Source organism: Citrus sinensis, chromosome 9 (genome assembly GCF_022201045.2).
Source record: "Citrus sinensis cultivar Valencia sweet orange chromosome 9, DVS_A1.0, whole genome shotgun sequence".
Taxonomy (NCBI): Eukaryota; Viridiplantae; Streptophyta; class Magnoliopsida; order Sapindales; family Rutaceae; genus Citrus; species Citrus sinensis.
In genome coordinates, this window is record NC_068564.1 from 10,168,545 (window position 1) to 10,183,961 (window position 15,417).

The 15,417-nt window shown below is 32.2% G+C and overlaps 1 protein-coding gene and 1 long non-coding RNA gene across 4 annotated transcripts; one reads left to right on the forward strand and one right to left on the reverse strand.

Moving 5' to 3' along the window:
* Positions 1-387: 387 nt before the first annotated feature.
* On the reverse strand, positions 388-2,632 carry LOC107176711 (uncharacterized). 3 transcript variants are annotated; one of them, XR_008051836.1, is made up of 4 exons: positions 2,055-2,339; positions 1,682-1,763; positions 1,002-1,140; positions 388-911 (listed from the first exon to the last, which is right to left on the reverse strand). It is a non-coding gene; the product is annotated as an uncharacterized LOC107176711 (long non-coding RNA). The 3 variants fall into 3 exon arrangements; XR_008051837.1 differs by lacking the exons at positions 388-911; positions 1,002-1,140 and adding an exon at positions 2,346-2,632 and having other exon boundaries at positions 1,480-1,763; positions 2,055-2,137; XR_001507943.3 differs by lacking the exons at positions 388-911; positions 1,002-1,140 and having other exon boundaries at positions 1,480-1,763.
* A 4,751-nt stretch (positions 2,633-7,383) lies between these two features.
* LOC102614791 (glucan endo-1,3-beta-glucosidase-like) lies at positions 7,384-9,198 on the forward strand. The gene is made up of 2 exons (NM_001320062.1): positions 7,384-7,461; positions 8,047-9,198. The coding sequence occupies exons 1-2, from the start codon at positions 7,404-7,406 to the stop codon at positions 8,997-8,999; spliced, it is 1,011 nt and encodes a 336-aa protein (NP_001306991.1). The 5' UTR covers positions 7,384-7,403; the 3' UTR covers positions 9,000-9,198.
* Positions 9,199-15,417: the final 6,219 nt, after the last annotated feature.

Consider the following 15,417-nt stretch of genomic DNA (forward strand, 5'->3'; position numbering starts at 1 on the left):
AGTGAGAGGCTTTATACCGACTTGGATCAAACCAATATGGATCCGGTCTCGTTGCCTCAGAGGAACGTAGTAGTTGTATGGCAGATCTGATACAGATCAGTCTGCAAGTGATGCTTTAAAATAAATTGCAAAAATTTAACCATACATTCAAAGCTTTAAAAAATAAAATTACAAATGCTTTAGATAAAATTGAAAAATAAATTGCTTACATTAATTGCTTTCTTTAAAATGCTTTAGGAAGGTTGATCTATATAGAGAAGAAATGGAAAATTACAAGACCAGGAAAAATTTCCTTGAGTTGTCTTGATCCAGATTTTATCATTCTTTAAAAAATCCAGATTTTTTGTTTTGTAAATCATTTCTTTTGAAATCTTAGGAAGTTCCCAATTATCAATTGCTTTATTAAAATCTTCAATTACAAATTCTTCAGAATTCACAACATTCTTTGAACCGCTAGTCTTCCCAGAAGAAGAGCTAGAAAATGATGATGCTCTACAGAGTAGAGAGTCCATGGATAAAAACCTATGATCTAATTTGGTCTTGATCGTATGGCTACAGGTATGGTTTTACTGCCCTAAGCAGAAATCCTTATCCTGAAACGGGACATACTACCAGTAAGAAATTCACCACACAAACAAAATTCAAAATAAAACACAAGTCTTTACACACAGAAATCTCTAAACTATATTACACTATCTTCCCCCTGGGATACAGGGTCCTTGAGAATCCCTTTCCCTTTGTATATATATATATATATATTTTTTCCTTGTTCTTCAGATAACTGGGCTCGAGGTAATTAGCGTCCAAGTGGTGAAGATAAGTTGGCACCCGCAATGAAGAAAGCCGACCTCGCGATAGAGTTTGGCAAAGGCTTCTACTGTGTACCCTAAATTTTCGAATTGGCATGCATCCTGGGAAAAATCAATTTTTTTTTTATTTATAAAAAACTTTTAAGATCGTTCTCATACAATATATAAGAATTTGAAATCTAGAAATCCTACCTTAAAAATCCGATTTAGTTTTTTCCGCTGAAGTGATTTAGGCTCCCAGATCACGATCCATCACCACCACGCCTGTTAGATCACGATCCGTCACCACCACCACTACAAGAAAAGTATGTATAGTAGCATCCGAAAAATGCTACCAAAAGCAAATGGTAGCATTTTAGGCAATGCTAAGTTAGCCCATGTAACTAAAAGTCTTGGCATTTGATAGCATTTATTCAATGCTACAAACTGTTATACATAACATTTAAAAAAAGCTATGTAATCATTGATTATTGCATTTTAGAAATGCCATCATTCTCTTATGTATAGCATCCGGAAAGTGCTACCATATTATATTTACAGCACACAAAAAATGCTATTGTTGGCAAATTTATTCCATATATGTAAGATTCTATGGCTATTAGAAAACGCTACTGGATAATTTATAAGTGGCTACCATAGCATCTTTGTAAGGTTATTGAAGATAGAAAAATTGATACTTGTAATGTATTTTTTATTCTCAATATTTTTAAAGGCTACTAATTATACATACAATTCATCGTTCATCTAATTCAATTATGTAATAATATGTGAACATCCAATTACTTAAAAAATTAGACACAATGATAAGTATATTTGTGTCATACTTGTATATTTTCTAATGATAAAAAAATTAGGGAAAACAAATCTAGTACTATATCTTCAAGTTGCCTTCAACACTGCACCAAAAATTCTTGATCTTCATGGCCTACACCAAAAATTCTTTATCTTCACAGCCTGCATATGAATTCAGAACAAAAATATAATTGTGTTTTGCTCTTAGAAAAAATATTAACCACCATTAAATATATATCTAGTACTACGATTACAAGAATAATATGCTAAAAAAAAGTAAAACAAAATTAAAAAGAAAAAACTCAATGATATATTCTGAGAAACTAGTGTAACTAAAAAATCACAAAACAAAAAGTTTAGGATTTTAAAAAGATAGCAAGAGAAAAACAAATAAGCAATAATAATAATAATAATAATAATAATAATTTGAAAAGAAAATGGCAAAACACAAACCTTTGTTTTTGGTGAGGTTACAAAACTGGGTCAATGTGCGGTTGGCCAAAAGCTAGAGGTGTTGCGTGTAGGAGTTGGGTCTTCTTCAATTGGGAGGCATTATTTTATCATATCAAATCCAACCAAAAAAAAAAAAAAGGTTATCTTACATTAATTTTCTAAAAAATCCAAATTCACAATTCAACACAAAAGTTAAAAATTAATGATATCAATAATTTAAGAGAGAAATTGGAAACAAAAGAACAATTATAACAAAAATTTAAAAACCCAAAAGCAAAAATTGTGAATTACCTTCATGAAACCAGTTTTTGGGACCCATCAATTTCTTCTGTCAAACTCAAGTCATTTGGAGATTCAATTGCTCAACAAGTTAAAGGATGATTATGTTATATGATTTCTAAGGAAATTTTGAGGGATTAGGACTTTAGTTGCTTTGATGTGTGAAGACTAGAGAGAGACGGATTGAAGAGAGAAGAAAACAAAAGCTTTGACTTTGGCTGTTAGGTGAAAGCTGAGAGAGAGGCAAAAGGATTTTAGAATTAATTTGAGAATTTTATTTTTTTGTTTGGCGGTAGATCTAGATTCCGCTTTATTTTTCTCTCTTTTTTTGTAGCATTTCTGGTGTGCTACTAAATTAATGTTTATATTGTAGCTTTTCCAAAATGCTATATTATTAAATGTTAAACACAGCTCTTCTAAAATGCTACCATATGAATTTTATTAAATGTAACATAAATTTGTAACATTTACAAAGTGCAACATTATTAAAAATTAAGCATAGCATTTATTATGTGTTACAAATTAAATGTTATATCTATTAAAAAATAAAATGTAACCATTAAGTAGTTAATAGTAGCATTTTTTTACAAAATGTTACAATAGAATGACATTTTGTAGCATTTTAAAAAAAAGTGCTACAATTTAATGCTACTAAAGATGATATTTGTTGTAGTGCACGCTTGTTAGATCACGAACTGTCACCAATGATCTTCCAGGTTATGACTCAGGTTTGATCTGCACTTGACGTGTGGGCGCCTTTATCACTACCAAAGCAACTAGCACGAGAAAATTTTTCTCTCAACAATAGAAAGAAAAATATTTTTCTATGATCTGTATAAAGTGGCTGCTCTCTTTTCTTTTGGGAGAAAATAAGCCTTTTTATATTCCTATTTTGTGGAAACCCAAGGCTCCATATTTATTTATTTATTTTTAATTCTATTAAATCACATTTGGTTTAAATTAAAAAACAATAAAACAAAAGTCACGTTACTTGTTTTTGTGTTATAGAGGCCCACCTTGTAAAATAACACAAAGCCCCTTACACTCAAGCATATTAATGGAGCCTCCGACTAAATAATATATTTAGGCTTTTAACCTAAATAGCTAGTTATCTTACTTATTAATCCAGTAGCGGCCCAGTCAATTAAATGAGCTAACCTGTGGATCATATGGGTACATACAATAATGGCTACAATAATTAGACCTGTAATTAAACTAGCCTAATTACTTAATTCCAAATCTACTCCACTAAAAGATTGGAATTGACCTCCATAATTGTATGTTATCTAGGATAGTGTTCTCGAATAATAATTCGACCCATACCACATTGATTTCTTTACTTCATAATCATTTGTACCACATCGTTAATTAAATCGATATCTCAACTGTCTAATCGATTTAATTACATCTTGTTCCTTGATACTTACTGGTTTTCTCTAATGATCATTTTCAACATACTAAATACGTTGACACACTCTGGCCAGAGAATTCTATGATCAAGTGTCGAAAACCCATCAAGAGATGTGTTGTACAAATTCTATATTGTTAATATATAACTCCAATACTCATAATTGCTCCCACCGAGATACCAGGTAATCTTGACGACAAGCATGTGTCGTGCCCATTAGTAACTCAAATAGAATAACAATTACAATCATGAAATCATAATTAACTCAGATTAAGATTACAGTAAAATCAATGCCTATGAGATTTAATAAGTCTGACAGTCATTTCAAAGTTAATTAAATCTCATATGTGATTCAGCTCAATGTAGTCAAACTACATCAGTAAATTCATATATGATTAAGACAAATTATGCAATGAATTTACTACAGTCTAAACATAAATAGAGCGTCCAACTCCATTTATCAACTGCGAACTAAATTTATTTAATCATAAGATAACTTGTATTTATGTCTTCTGTGAATCCATATGATGATCACATAAATACATATAATATGATTAAACGGACCTTATTCAATATATATTTATGCAATTGAAAATATCTCAAATATTTTATTAATCAGAAAATAAATTAATATGCTTTAAAAGAGCATATAATCCCAACAATGCAAATGTGGAATCATTCAAAAGGAAGAACACAACTACATCATGAAACGGGAGGTTTTCAATGAGAGACATCAAGCTGAACAGTATTTGATTGAAAATACTGAGTTTCTCAACAAGATAATCATGATCTTGAGGAAAAATTTGCTCGAAAGGCATTGACTATATAAAGTATTCTGAGATGATCGAGCTCAGTCAGGTCAATGCAAATATCGGGTCACTACAAATAGAAGAGGACTTGAAAGTGGTGTTATGCCAACAATCGGAGAATTTGACTGCACATAAATGGTTTCTGGAGATTTGGCCATACCAAGCATATCCCTTAGAGCCAAACGAAACTCGGTGTTGTTGATGCTCTTCATTGGGACTCAAAATTACTCTGCTGAGTGCTTAGGGTGAGAGATTTGTACTACTTCTTCATGCTCTTCTAAGCCTGTTTGGTATGGCTTATTTAAGAGCCATAAGTGCTTATTTAATCGTATAAGCACTTTTTAAAATTTTTTATAGTGTTTGGTTATTTTTTTAATAGAGTTTTTTTAGCTTAAATAGGCTAATTTACCTCTACTAGTAAAAGCCAAAAATTTGAGCTTTTGGGAGTAGAAGCTATAGAGCTTTTCTAAAAATATATAATATAAAAAATATCACACAGTTTAATGGTTCAAAAATGCTTTTTTTATTGACAACCAAACACCCAATGACTTTTTGTCCAAAAGCTCTATTGGTATAAGCTCTACTACTATAAGCTCTACTGTTATAAGCTCTATTTAATAAGCTGTACCAAACGGAGCCTAATGGGCTTTTCCATTGCCTTGATTGTCTTTAACTGTTAAGCTGCTTAGGGTCCATATTTATCGTCCCCAAAAAATTGTAATCATTTAGGCATTGTACATAGGTGGCGTAATTCAAAAATATTTGTCCAAGTTCTTGTAGTTCACTAGTTCATAACCTTTGGGGCAGACTTGTCAAGTGGTCATTTCCTTCTTTCTTTTGTGTTTTAGGCTCCCTCTGGTACTGATGTTGGTGGGGATAAGCACGTCGGGTTCGGTTTGGGAAAATTAAGATAAATGATGGAGCTATTAGTATCCCTTCCAAAAATCTTATAAAACCCATTACTTAGCCACTTACAATTTTGACCTTAATTTCAATTATATTCTAAAAAAAATTTATTAAACCCATCTTAATACTCTAAGGGCGTATTTTATCCTTTGATTATAAACATGTAATATTTATAATTTTTATTTAAAAATCATATTTATCTTATATTATTATTACCTCCACCAAACAAACGGAGTCTCGACAGTATAGAAATATTAAATTTGTTAATACAGACGACAGAGACATATATCTAATTGTAACTCAGCCCCGTTATTACTCAAGTCTTGTTGTGTATTATTTAATAGCATGATTTGCGGTTGTGATCACCTAGTCTAAACTCTATAAACCGTAGTCAAGCAGCCAGCTGTCTGAGTGAAATTTAGTTATCGCTTGACTTTGACATTAACACATCCACAGAATGAGATAATGAATTGATGATACCACAAATTTCTATTTTCCACACAACAAGATAGCAGAGTTGCACTCAATTCGGAATTTTGGATTCAGCTGCCCCAATTGAGCACGTTTCTGGAAAAACAGACAAATACAATGAAAGTGGCAGTTTGGCATCATTATTTGTTACAGCTGATAATAAAGACTTAAATGACTTCTATCTTTTATGACTCTAATTGATTTTGGTCTATTTTATATATCCCGGATATTTCTCAATGAAAAGTATGATAATATGTAAAAACTAAATTATGAAAAATAAATGTTGATCCTCTGCTAATCTATTTCCAAAATTTGCAACACTCCCGTCGAGAGAGGAATTAGCATGTCATCATAGAGTAAGTTGAGAAATTTAATTTTTTTTATTATTACATTTTGATACATTAATTAATCATGTGAACACCAATAAATGTACCATATCAATCATCTGTTGAAGCAAGTAGTATAAGGTTTGAATCCATGTTCAGATGAGTGGAAAGAGAATTGAATTGCTGTTAGGTTTAAATTAAAAAAAAAAATTCAAACTGTAGAAGCCATGAACATCGATGTGTTGATCAACGTCCTTCTCAACAAGGTATATTACAAGGCAGCATCAGCATGCGTAGGCAATGAGGCATGCCTTTTTTTTTTTTTTAAGTATATGTACTAGATAAATTATATCGAATAGCAAATTATTTTTGACAGCACTTTCGATCGGTATACATGATCTTAAACTAAAAAGGTGGGTTAGGGCTCAATGTCACGGACCACTCAAATTCTGGGACAAAGAGATTAAATGCACAAGCCAAGATGTGCTAGCTTGACTTGATGCTAGAAGGTTCCAGCTCTAGTCAAGAATGGCAACTTTAGTAGACAACAAATTAATATTAAAGCTACCAAGACAGTTCCAAAATGAGAACGTCTACATATTTTGTAATTGAGTATATCAATCTTTTAGTGACAAGTTGTTACATGTGTCTGTGTATTTTTTAAATTATCAACCATACAAATACAATATAAATTAAAATAAAGTAATTGGATATAGATGCATGATCACGTTGAGTCGTCGACAATACAATTAAGAAAGGAGACTTGTTCCATTTTCTAACACCATATTAAAAAAGAACCAAGTTGTTGAGTAATTGAACGTCTACGAATATGAACACCACAAATATGGAGGAAGTTGCAGTAGGGCACTGCCAACGAGTCAATAGATAGTGACGTGCATGCTCAAGAAAATTATTAACCTCAGGACTTTTCAAAGAACCCAGCAAGTTGTTAGATTAATTTGTTTCGACCATTCAGGTTGTCATTATTATCAGTGTAGAAATTTTTATTTTATTTTTCTTCCACTATGGCTCATGGTCATGGTGATTTTCCTCTATAAATGGGCTGCCAAGAATTGGTGTTAGTATAACACACTTTGCAATTTCGTTTATCTCTATGGCTAAGTTCTTTTCCCCTCTCAATACCCCTTCAATGGCTCCCGTCGTCTTGTTTCTTCTTGGGCTGCTAATGGCTACCTTAGATACAACAAGTATATATCTTAATTTCTCGAGAAAATGATCAAAACCTCTTTGTTGTTCATAAATAATTTAATTTCTTTTAATGTTTCAAAATCTATCAAATTCGCTTTCAAGAGCTTGACCAAGTAGTTTTTAAGCAATGTTTTAGCTGATCCTCGATGATCGAATATGGAAGTGATAGTGACTAAAAACTGATTTTGCACTTTATCCATTTCCTACTTTTTTTTCTTTTAATCCATCAAAACAAACCCGTACGTTATCATTCAATTTTCTGAGTTTTAATAATACTTTACCTATTGTGTTTTAATAATACTTGACTTATTACAACTTTTTTTTATAAACATTGAGTTTTAATTAGTGGTTACCACATCAAGGGAAAAAATATTAAAAGCATAAAACAAGTTAGAATTTAACATAATTTTTTTTTAAAGACAGAATTTTTGAAATATACGGTGCGAAATGATTACTTTACCGAAACCCAACGTAACCATTTGATCGTTTTCCCTATCCTTCTCTCTATCCATGGATTAATATTATTCATTAACTACTATTATAAGTTCTTAATTTGTTCATTATCTATATATTGCATTTTACAGGTGCCCAAATAGGTGTTTGCTATGGAATGCTTGGTAACAACTTACCATCAAAACGAGATGTCATAGCTCTCTACAACCAAAACAACATCAGAAGAATGAGACTCTATGATCCAAACAGAGAAGCACTCGAAGCTCTCAGAGGCTCCAACATTGAAGTCATGTTGGGCCTTCCCAACGACGACCTCCGAAGAATCGCTTCCAATCAAGCCGAAGCAAACACTTGGGTCCAAAACAACGTCCGAAATTTTGCTAACAATGTTAAGTTCAAATACATTGCTGTAGGAAATGAAGCAAAACCTGGAGATAACTTCGCTCAGTACCTTGTTCCCGCCATGAGAAACATACAAAACGCCATCAACAGAGCCGGCCTTGGAAACCAAATCAAGGTTTCCACTGCCATCGAAACTGGAGCTCTTGGCGAATCTTTCCCTCCGTCAAGAGGCTCATTTAAACAAGATTACAGACCCATTCTTGATCCCCTCATTCGCTTCCTCAACGAAAACAGATCCCCCTTGCTTGTCAACCTGTACCCTTACTTCGCAATTGCTGGTAACCGCCAAATATCTCTGGATTATGCACTTTTTAGGTCACAACAGACGGTCGTTTCCGACGGATCGTTAAGTTACCGAAGTCTTTTTGACGCCATCTTGGATGCTGTTTACGCCGCGCTGGAGAAAACCGGCGGGGGGTCGCTGGACATCGTGATATCAGAGAGTGGGTGGCCGACGGCTGGTGGTGACGGAGCGTTGACGAATGTTGATAATGCAAGGACTTATAATAATAACTTGATACAACATGTGAAGCGAGGGTCACCAAAGAAGCCTGGAAGGCCTATTGAGACTTACATATTTGCTATGTTTGATGAGAATGGCAAAACGGGACCTGAGATTGAGAGGCATTGGGGACTTTTTGCTCCAACTAGGCAGCCTAGATACCAGATTAATTTTAATTAATTAACTAAGCTAAAGCAGCTGCATGCACCAACAGGATCCGACGTAATATTTATACTGGAATAAATTCTACCATATGTACTAGTGAATAAGAGTTTGTATCACCACCTTCAATGGGTGCATGAGAGCAAATTTCATGAACAATAATGTCAATGGTTACGGTTTTGCAAAGCTTAATTTATAATACTATGTCCGATCCTCATTTGTGTACAACGTGTAGGACAATTTAAAGGGATGGTTGATGTTAAATAACAATAGGCTTAAATTAAAACTAAATGGTTATCATATTTAAAACAAAACTGAATGGAATTTGAAATTTTAGTTTGGTTCAGGGTAAATTGAACTATGTGTCCAGTCCTCTCTCTCTCTTTCTCTTTCTAAGATTTGAATTTTGATGGCCAACTAAAGAAATTAAATTGCTTGAAAATCGTTTGGTCAAGTCCCTAGCAAAGAGTTTTATCCTATAGTTGTTTTATTAAAATTTTATCCTGTAGTTGTTTTATTAAAAACATGTAATATAATTGTTTAATTATGGTATAAAAGTATATCATAATTATCGAATTTTTAGAGCTTACATTATCACAATATAACGTTGTCTAATATGCAAGGAAATAATTTGTTGAATATAGACGGCAAAGACTATATCTAATTCTAACGCGATCCGTTTTTTACTTGAGTCTTGTCGACTAGTACATTAAAAATATAATTTTTGCTTGTCATCACTTGATAAGAATCATACAAAGATGACAATAATATACCGCAAGGATCAAGATCATAATGTGATGCACATATGACAACGATAAGGACCATAGTAATATACACACATGGCAAGCATCAAGTGCATCATGTGATGCATCGATGGAAAGAATTAAGAACATTAAGACAGGCACAGATGACGATAATCAAGGCCTTTATATCACACACATATGAAAAGTACCAAGAATAAAATTAAATTTGAAAGATGAATTCCTCATTTTCAATTTTTGATTATTTTCCTTTTATGTTATTCAAGAACTTGTATAAATAAGCCTTTGAGCCAATGAGAATAATAAGAGTGAAATCTATATTTTCTCTTAAAAGTTTTCAATCACCTTGTTTTAACTCTAGAAACCTTATTCAAGCAGCCTGCTGACAGAGAGAAATTTAGTTATCGGTTGACGTTGACATTAACACATATGCAGAAGGTCGATGATGATACCAACAAAATTGAGTGTTCTATTTTCCACATAACAAGATAACAAGTAGCATTCAATTGGAATTCAGCTGCCTCATTGAGCACGTATTGATAAAAAGATTTAAAATATACAAATACAATATTGAAAGTGGCAGTTTTGGCAGTATTTGTTACAGCAGACAAAGACTTAATTAACATCTCCTTTGACTCCAATTGATTTTGGTCTAGTTTATATGTCCTGGCTATTCCTCAATGAAAAATACAATGTATAAAATTAAATTATGAAAAATAAATGTTTATCCTCTGCTAATCTATTTCCAAAAATTTCAGGAATCCCATCTGATGGGCTAAAAGTACCATATCTTCTCATAAATTAACATGTCATCATGACCATATAAATGTGCAATTCTTTTCCTAGTTTTAAAAGTTGAGAACTCTTAAACATTTTTATTATTAATCGTGTTTGAGCAAGAGTAAGAGGTTTTAACCCTTTCAGGTGGGTGGGTAGAAAATTGAATTGTCCTTAGGCTAACATTAAAAAAAAAATCATATTTGTAGAAGCCGTAACAATAAAATTGTGTTTCTATGTCCTTCTCGAGCTCTACAAGTTATTACAAGGCAGCCTCAGCATGCATATGCAAGCATGTTTTCTTGTGTAGCATGAGTACCAGATAATTAAATATCAATAATTAACAAATTATTTTTTGATAGTACTTTCGATTGGTATGATCTTTAACCAAAATGGGTCAACTGAGTAAGGGCTCATGCTCATCAGCTCATGCACATGCATGAATAGCGACTTAAATTAAGGAACAAATTAATATTAAAGCCACCACAAGACATTTCTTAAATGAGAACGTCTACATATTTTGTAATTTGTACATGGATCCTTTGAGTTAAATGTTGTCATATATGTGTCGGCGTATCTTCAAAATAAGCAATCATACAATAAGAGAAAGTAAATTAATACACGAATGATTATATAAGTAACATGTGACATTATACAATATTGGATTTTTGCATGACCACAGCGATGATAAAATCTAATCACGTCTTGCTCCATTTTCTAATACCATATTAAAAATAACCGTGTTGTTGAGTAATTGAATGTCAACAAATATGAACACCACAAATATGGAGGAAATTGCAGCAGGGCATAGCCTATGAGCCAAAAGATAGTGACATGCTCAAGAAAATTATTAACCTCAGTACATTTCAAAGAACAGAAAAACAAACTGGTTGGTTAATTTGTTTTGAAATACTTAAGATGTCAACATATATATATTTTTTTCTGCCAATATGATTCATGGTTATGGTGATTTTCCTCTATAAGCAGCGGCGTAGCTAACATGGGACAGGCCCCAGGTGGCTTTTAAAATTTCTTTTGATGGTTATCTTAAAAATATATATTTTATTTATTATTTATAAAAATGCCCCAGGTGAATTGTGGAATTCTGAAAGTGTCACACGTAATTATAAAAACATTTCATGTTGCCCCTAACTTAAATGTCTAATTCTAAATAATTTGAGTAGCTATTATAATTTCATTAAAATTAATAAAGACAACAAGAGAACTGCTTTTATCAAATGAAATCCATTAAAAAGTCAATTAAAACAAGTTAAATCTAAACTTTACTCTTTCTTTCATCTCTTCCATGGAATAAAGTGTGGCTTGTGGACTCCACAGCAGATTACCCGGTTAGCAGTGCTCGTCACCGTGTGCATGGATTTCTTCTTAGTTTTCTTCATTCGTATGGTCTGATTTTTGAAATTGGAAGTTTATTAATTCTAATTTTTTATTATTTCATTGTTTTTTCCATTTTAAAATTCCTAATTTTATTATATATCCATGTTTAATTTTTGTGTTGCCATATATGAATATTTTTGCCGTTATTAAAAGATTTAAGAACAAATTAAGTTATCAAGATCAGTACACTGTACACTGAATTTTTAATGAAGACCCATAATATTTTGTCTAGTTCAGTAACAGTAATTTTCATGTATATTCTTTTTATTTATGAAAATTTTCTTTGAACGATAAATATCATATTTATTCAATAAATATATTTCTTTGAACAACCATGGATAAATATTTAAGAAAGAATTCAGCAATTGCAACCTCATCAGGAAAAATGAGCGGCGGTTCAAAAGAAAAAGTTAAGAGTTAATTTGGATGATCTTCCAAGGGATCCCGGTTTATGAACGGCAATTTCAAAGTTAGATCCTAATATTCAAGATGAAGTTTGGAAAGCATACTTGCAAATGGCTCATTTTCAACCTCAGAGCCATGATTTTCCTACTAGGTCGTTAGGACAAATATCATAATGATTTGTCCTGAATTGATTTGATAATTATCTTGATTGGTTAGAATATAGCATAGTAAAGGATGCAGCTTTTTGTCTTTACTTTTATGTTTTTAGAGAAGAAAATGGTAGTCAAGGGGGTGGTCCATGCTTTACTGGTGAAGTGTTTAGAAATTGGAAGAAAAAAGAAATGTTGAGGCAATATGTTGGTGGTGCAAATAATGCTCATAACAAAGCGAGGCGTCGTTGTGAATCATTGATGAATCAGAAGGCACATGTTGCCACATTTTTCTTTAACCATTCTAAAATAATTAAAAGGGAGTACCGAGTTTGTTTAACTGTTGTAATTGATTGCATTCGATTTCTTTTGAAGCAAGGCCTTGCATTCCGTGGTAATAATGAATCTCAAAGCTCAAACAATAAAGGAAAATTTCTTGAGCTTCTACGATTTCTTGCTGATCACAATGAGGAAATTAAAGGTGTTATTTTCAACAATACTCCAGCAAATCTCCAAATGACATCTCTTGATATTTAGAAACAAATTGCAAGTGTTTGTTCAACTGAAACTTCTAGAGCTATTGTTAAAGAAATTGGTGACTCTTTCTTTTATGTTATGATAGATGAGTCCCGTGACATATCCACAAAAAAGAAAATGGAAGTTATGTTGCGTTATGTTGATAAAATAGGACGTGGTTGAGTGTTTTATGGTATTGAACATCTTCTTGGTAACAAAGCTGTCTCTCTTAAAGCATCACTTGACACATTATTTGCTAGACATGGATTAAGCATGTCTAAGTTGTGTGGGCAAGGATATTATGGTGCTAGTAACATTCAAGGTGAACTTAATGGTTTGAAAACACTCATTCTGAAAGAGAATGAATCTGCTTATTACATTTATTGTTTTGTCCATCAATTACAATTGGCCCTTGTTTTGTAGCAAAAAAGCACTAAGAAGTTAATGATCTATTTAGTTTAGTTGCTAAATTTATTAACATTGTTGCAGCCTCATCTAAACAATTTGATATTCTTAGAGAGAAGCATTCTATTGTAGTTAATGAAGCACTTAAAATAGGCGAGCTTAAAAGTGGGCAAGGTATGAATCAAGAGATTAATTTAAAGCGTGTTGGCGATACACAGTGAAGCTCACATTACGGGATATTAATAAGCATTATTACCATGTTCTCATCCATAATTGATGTTCTTGAGATTATTGCAAATGATGCATAAAATTCTGAGCAACGATTTGAAGCAAATTCAACCTTGAAGTTCATGCAAACATTTGATTTTGTGTTTACTTTATACTTGATGAAAAATATTCTTGGTTTTACAAATGAATTGTTACAAGCATTACAAAGGAAAGATCAAGATATTGTGAATTCCAATGAAATTAGTTAGCATTTGCAAACTAGGTCTACAAAGGATGAGGAAACATGGATGGAATTCTTTGCTTAGTCAAGTTTCTTCATTTTGTGAGAAGCATTTTATTCGTGTTCCTGTCATGGAAAAAATGTTTCTAACTCCTGGAAGATCAAGGCGTAGAGCGCAAGAGATCACAAACATGCATCATTATCGCATTGACCTATTTTGTGCTATTTTGGATATGCAACTTCAAGAGTTAAATAGTCGTTTTAATGAGGTAAACACTGAATTACTTCTTTGCTTGGCTTGTTTATGTCCAAAAGATTCATTTGCAACTTTCAATAAAGAAAAGTTATTGTGCCTTACTCAACTTTATCCAAAAGATTTTTCTCTAGTTAATCTCATGACACTAGATACTGAACTTGATGTTTACATAATGGATATGCAGTCTAGTGTTGAGTTTTCAAGATTAAATGGGATTGATGATCTTGCACAAAAAATGTTTGAGACTAACTAGCACTTGGCGTTTTCACTGGTCTATTTATTAGTCACATTAGCATTGTTTTTACCAGTTGCCACTGGCACTGTTGAAAGAGTTTTTTTCAGCTATGAATTATGTGAAGAATCAACTACAAAGTCGAATGGGAGATGAATGGTTAAATGATAACCTAGTTGTGTACATTGGAAAAGATGTATTTGATTGTATTGATAATGAAACTATTTTACAACATTTTCAACACATGAAATCCCATTAAGGAATTCTTTATTAGAATAATTGTAATAAGTAAATTTATTACTAATTTATATTATAGTTGCGATTTTATATATTGTTATCTAAATTTCAAAATTTATTATCAATTTATATTATAATTATGATTTTATGTATTGTAATATAAATTTTCAAAATTATATTACATTTTAAATGTGCTCCAAATCAATTAAATTCCTGGCTACATCCCTGTCTATAAGAGGCTGCTCAAAAGTGGTGTTGGTATCACAACTTTCCATTTGCATTTTTCTCCATGGCTAAATTCTTATCCTTTCTCAATACCCCTTCAATGGTTTCCATGATCTTGCTACAGCTTAGGCTGCTGGTGGCTACTCTGGACACTACAAGTGTGTGTGTGTGTGTATCTTAAGGAAATGATCCAAACCTCCTTGTTGTTTGTAAATTAATCGTTTCATCTATGCTCAAAATCAATCAAAATTGTCTATTGTTTACAAGGATGATCAAGTGATTTTCAAGTAGTTTTCTCTCACTAACCACCCAAGTTTAAAAATTGGGAAAGATAATGGGGCTAAAAAGGTGTTTTCTATTTTGCCCTCACTTGATCCCTTTTTTAAGACAAAAAATAATCACAAATCCTTGTGGTTAAGAAATTTCTGTTAACTTTCAATTTTTGAATCTTTTACTATTTTATTTCTAAGATTTTTATTGATAAATAATGAGATTAAATGTTTTACTCGTAAAAGACGCACAACAAGTTGGAAGTTAATAGAAAATTTTAAAAGACGAGGGTTTAAAACATAAGGTGCGAAATGATTAATTTACTTAATCCAACATGGCGGTTTGTTCATTTTCCTT

Coding starts and splice junctions, on each gene's coding strand:
- LOC102614791 (NM_001320062.1), top strand. CDS start 7,404: ATGGCTCCCGTCGTCTTGTTTCTTCTTGGGCTGCTAATGGCTACCTTA. Junction 7,462..8,046: donor GGCTACCTTAGATACAACAA/GTATATATCTTA, acceptor TGCATTTTACAG/GTGCCCAAATAGGTGTTTGC.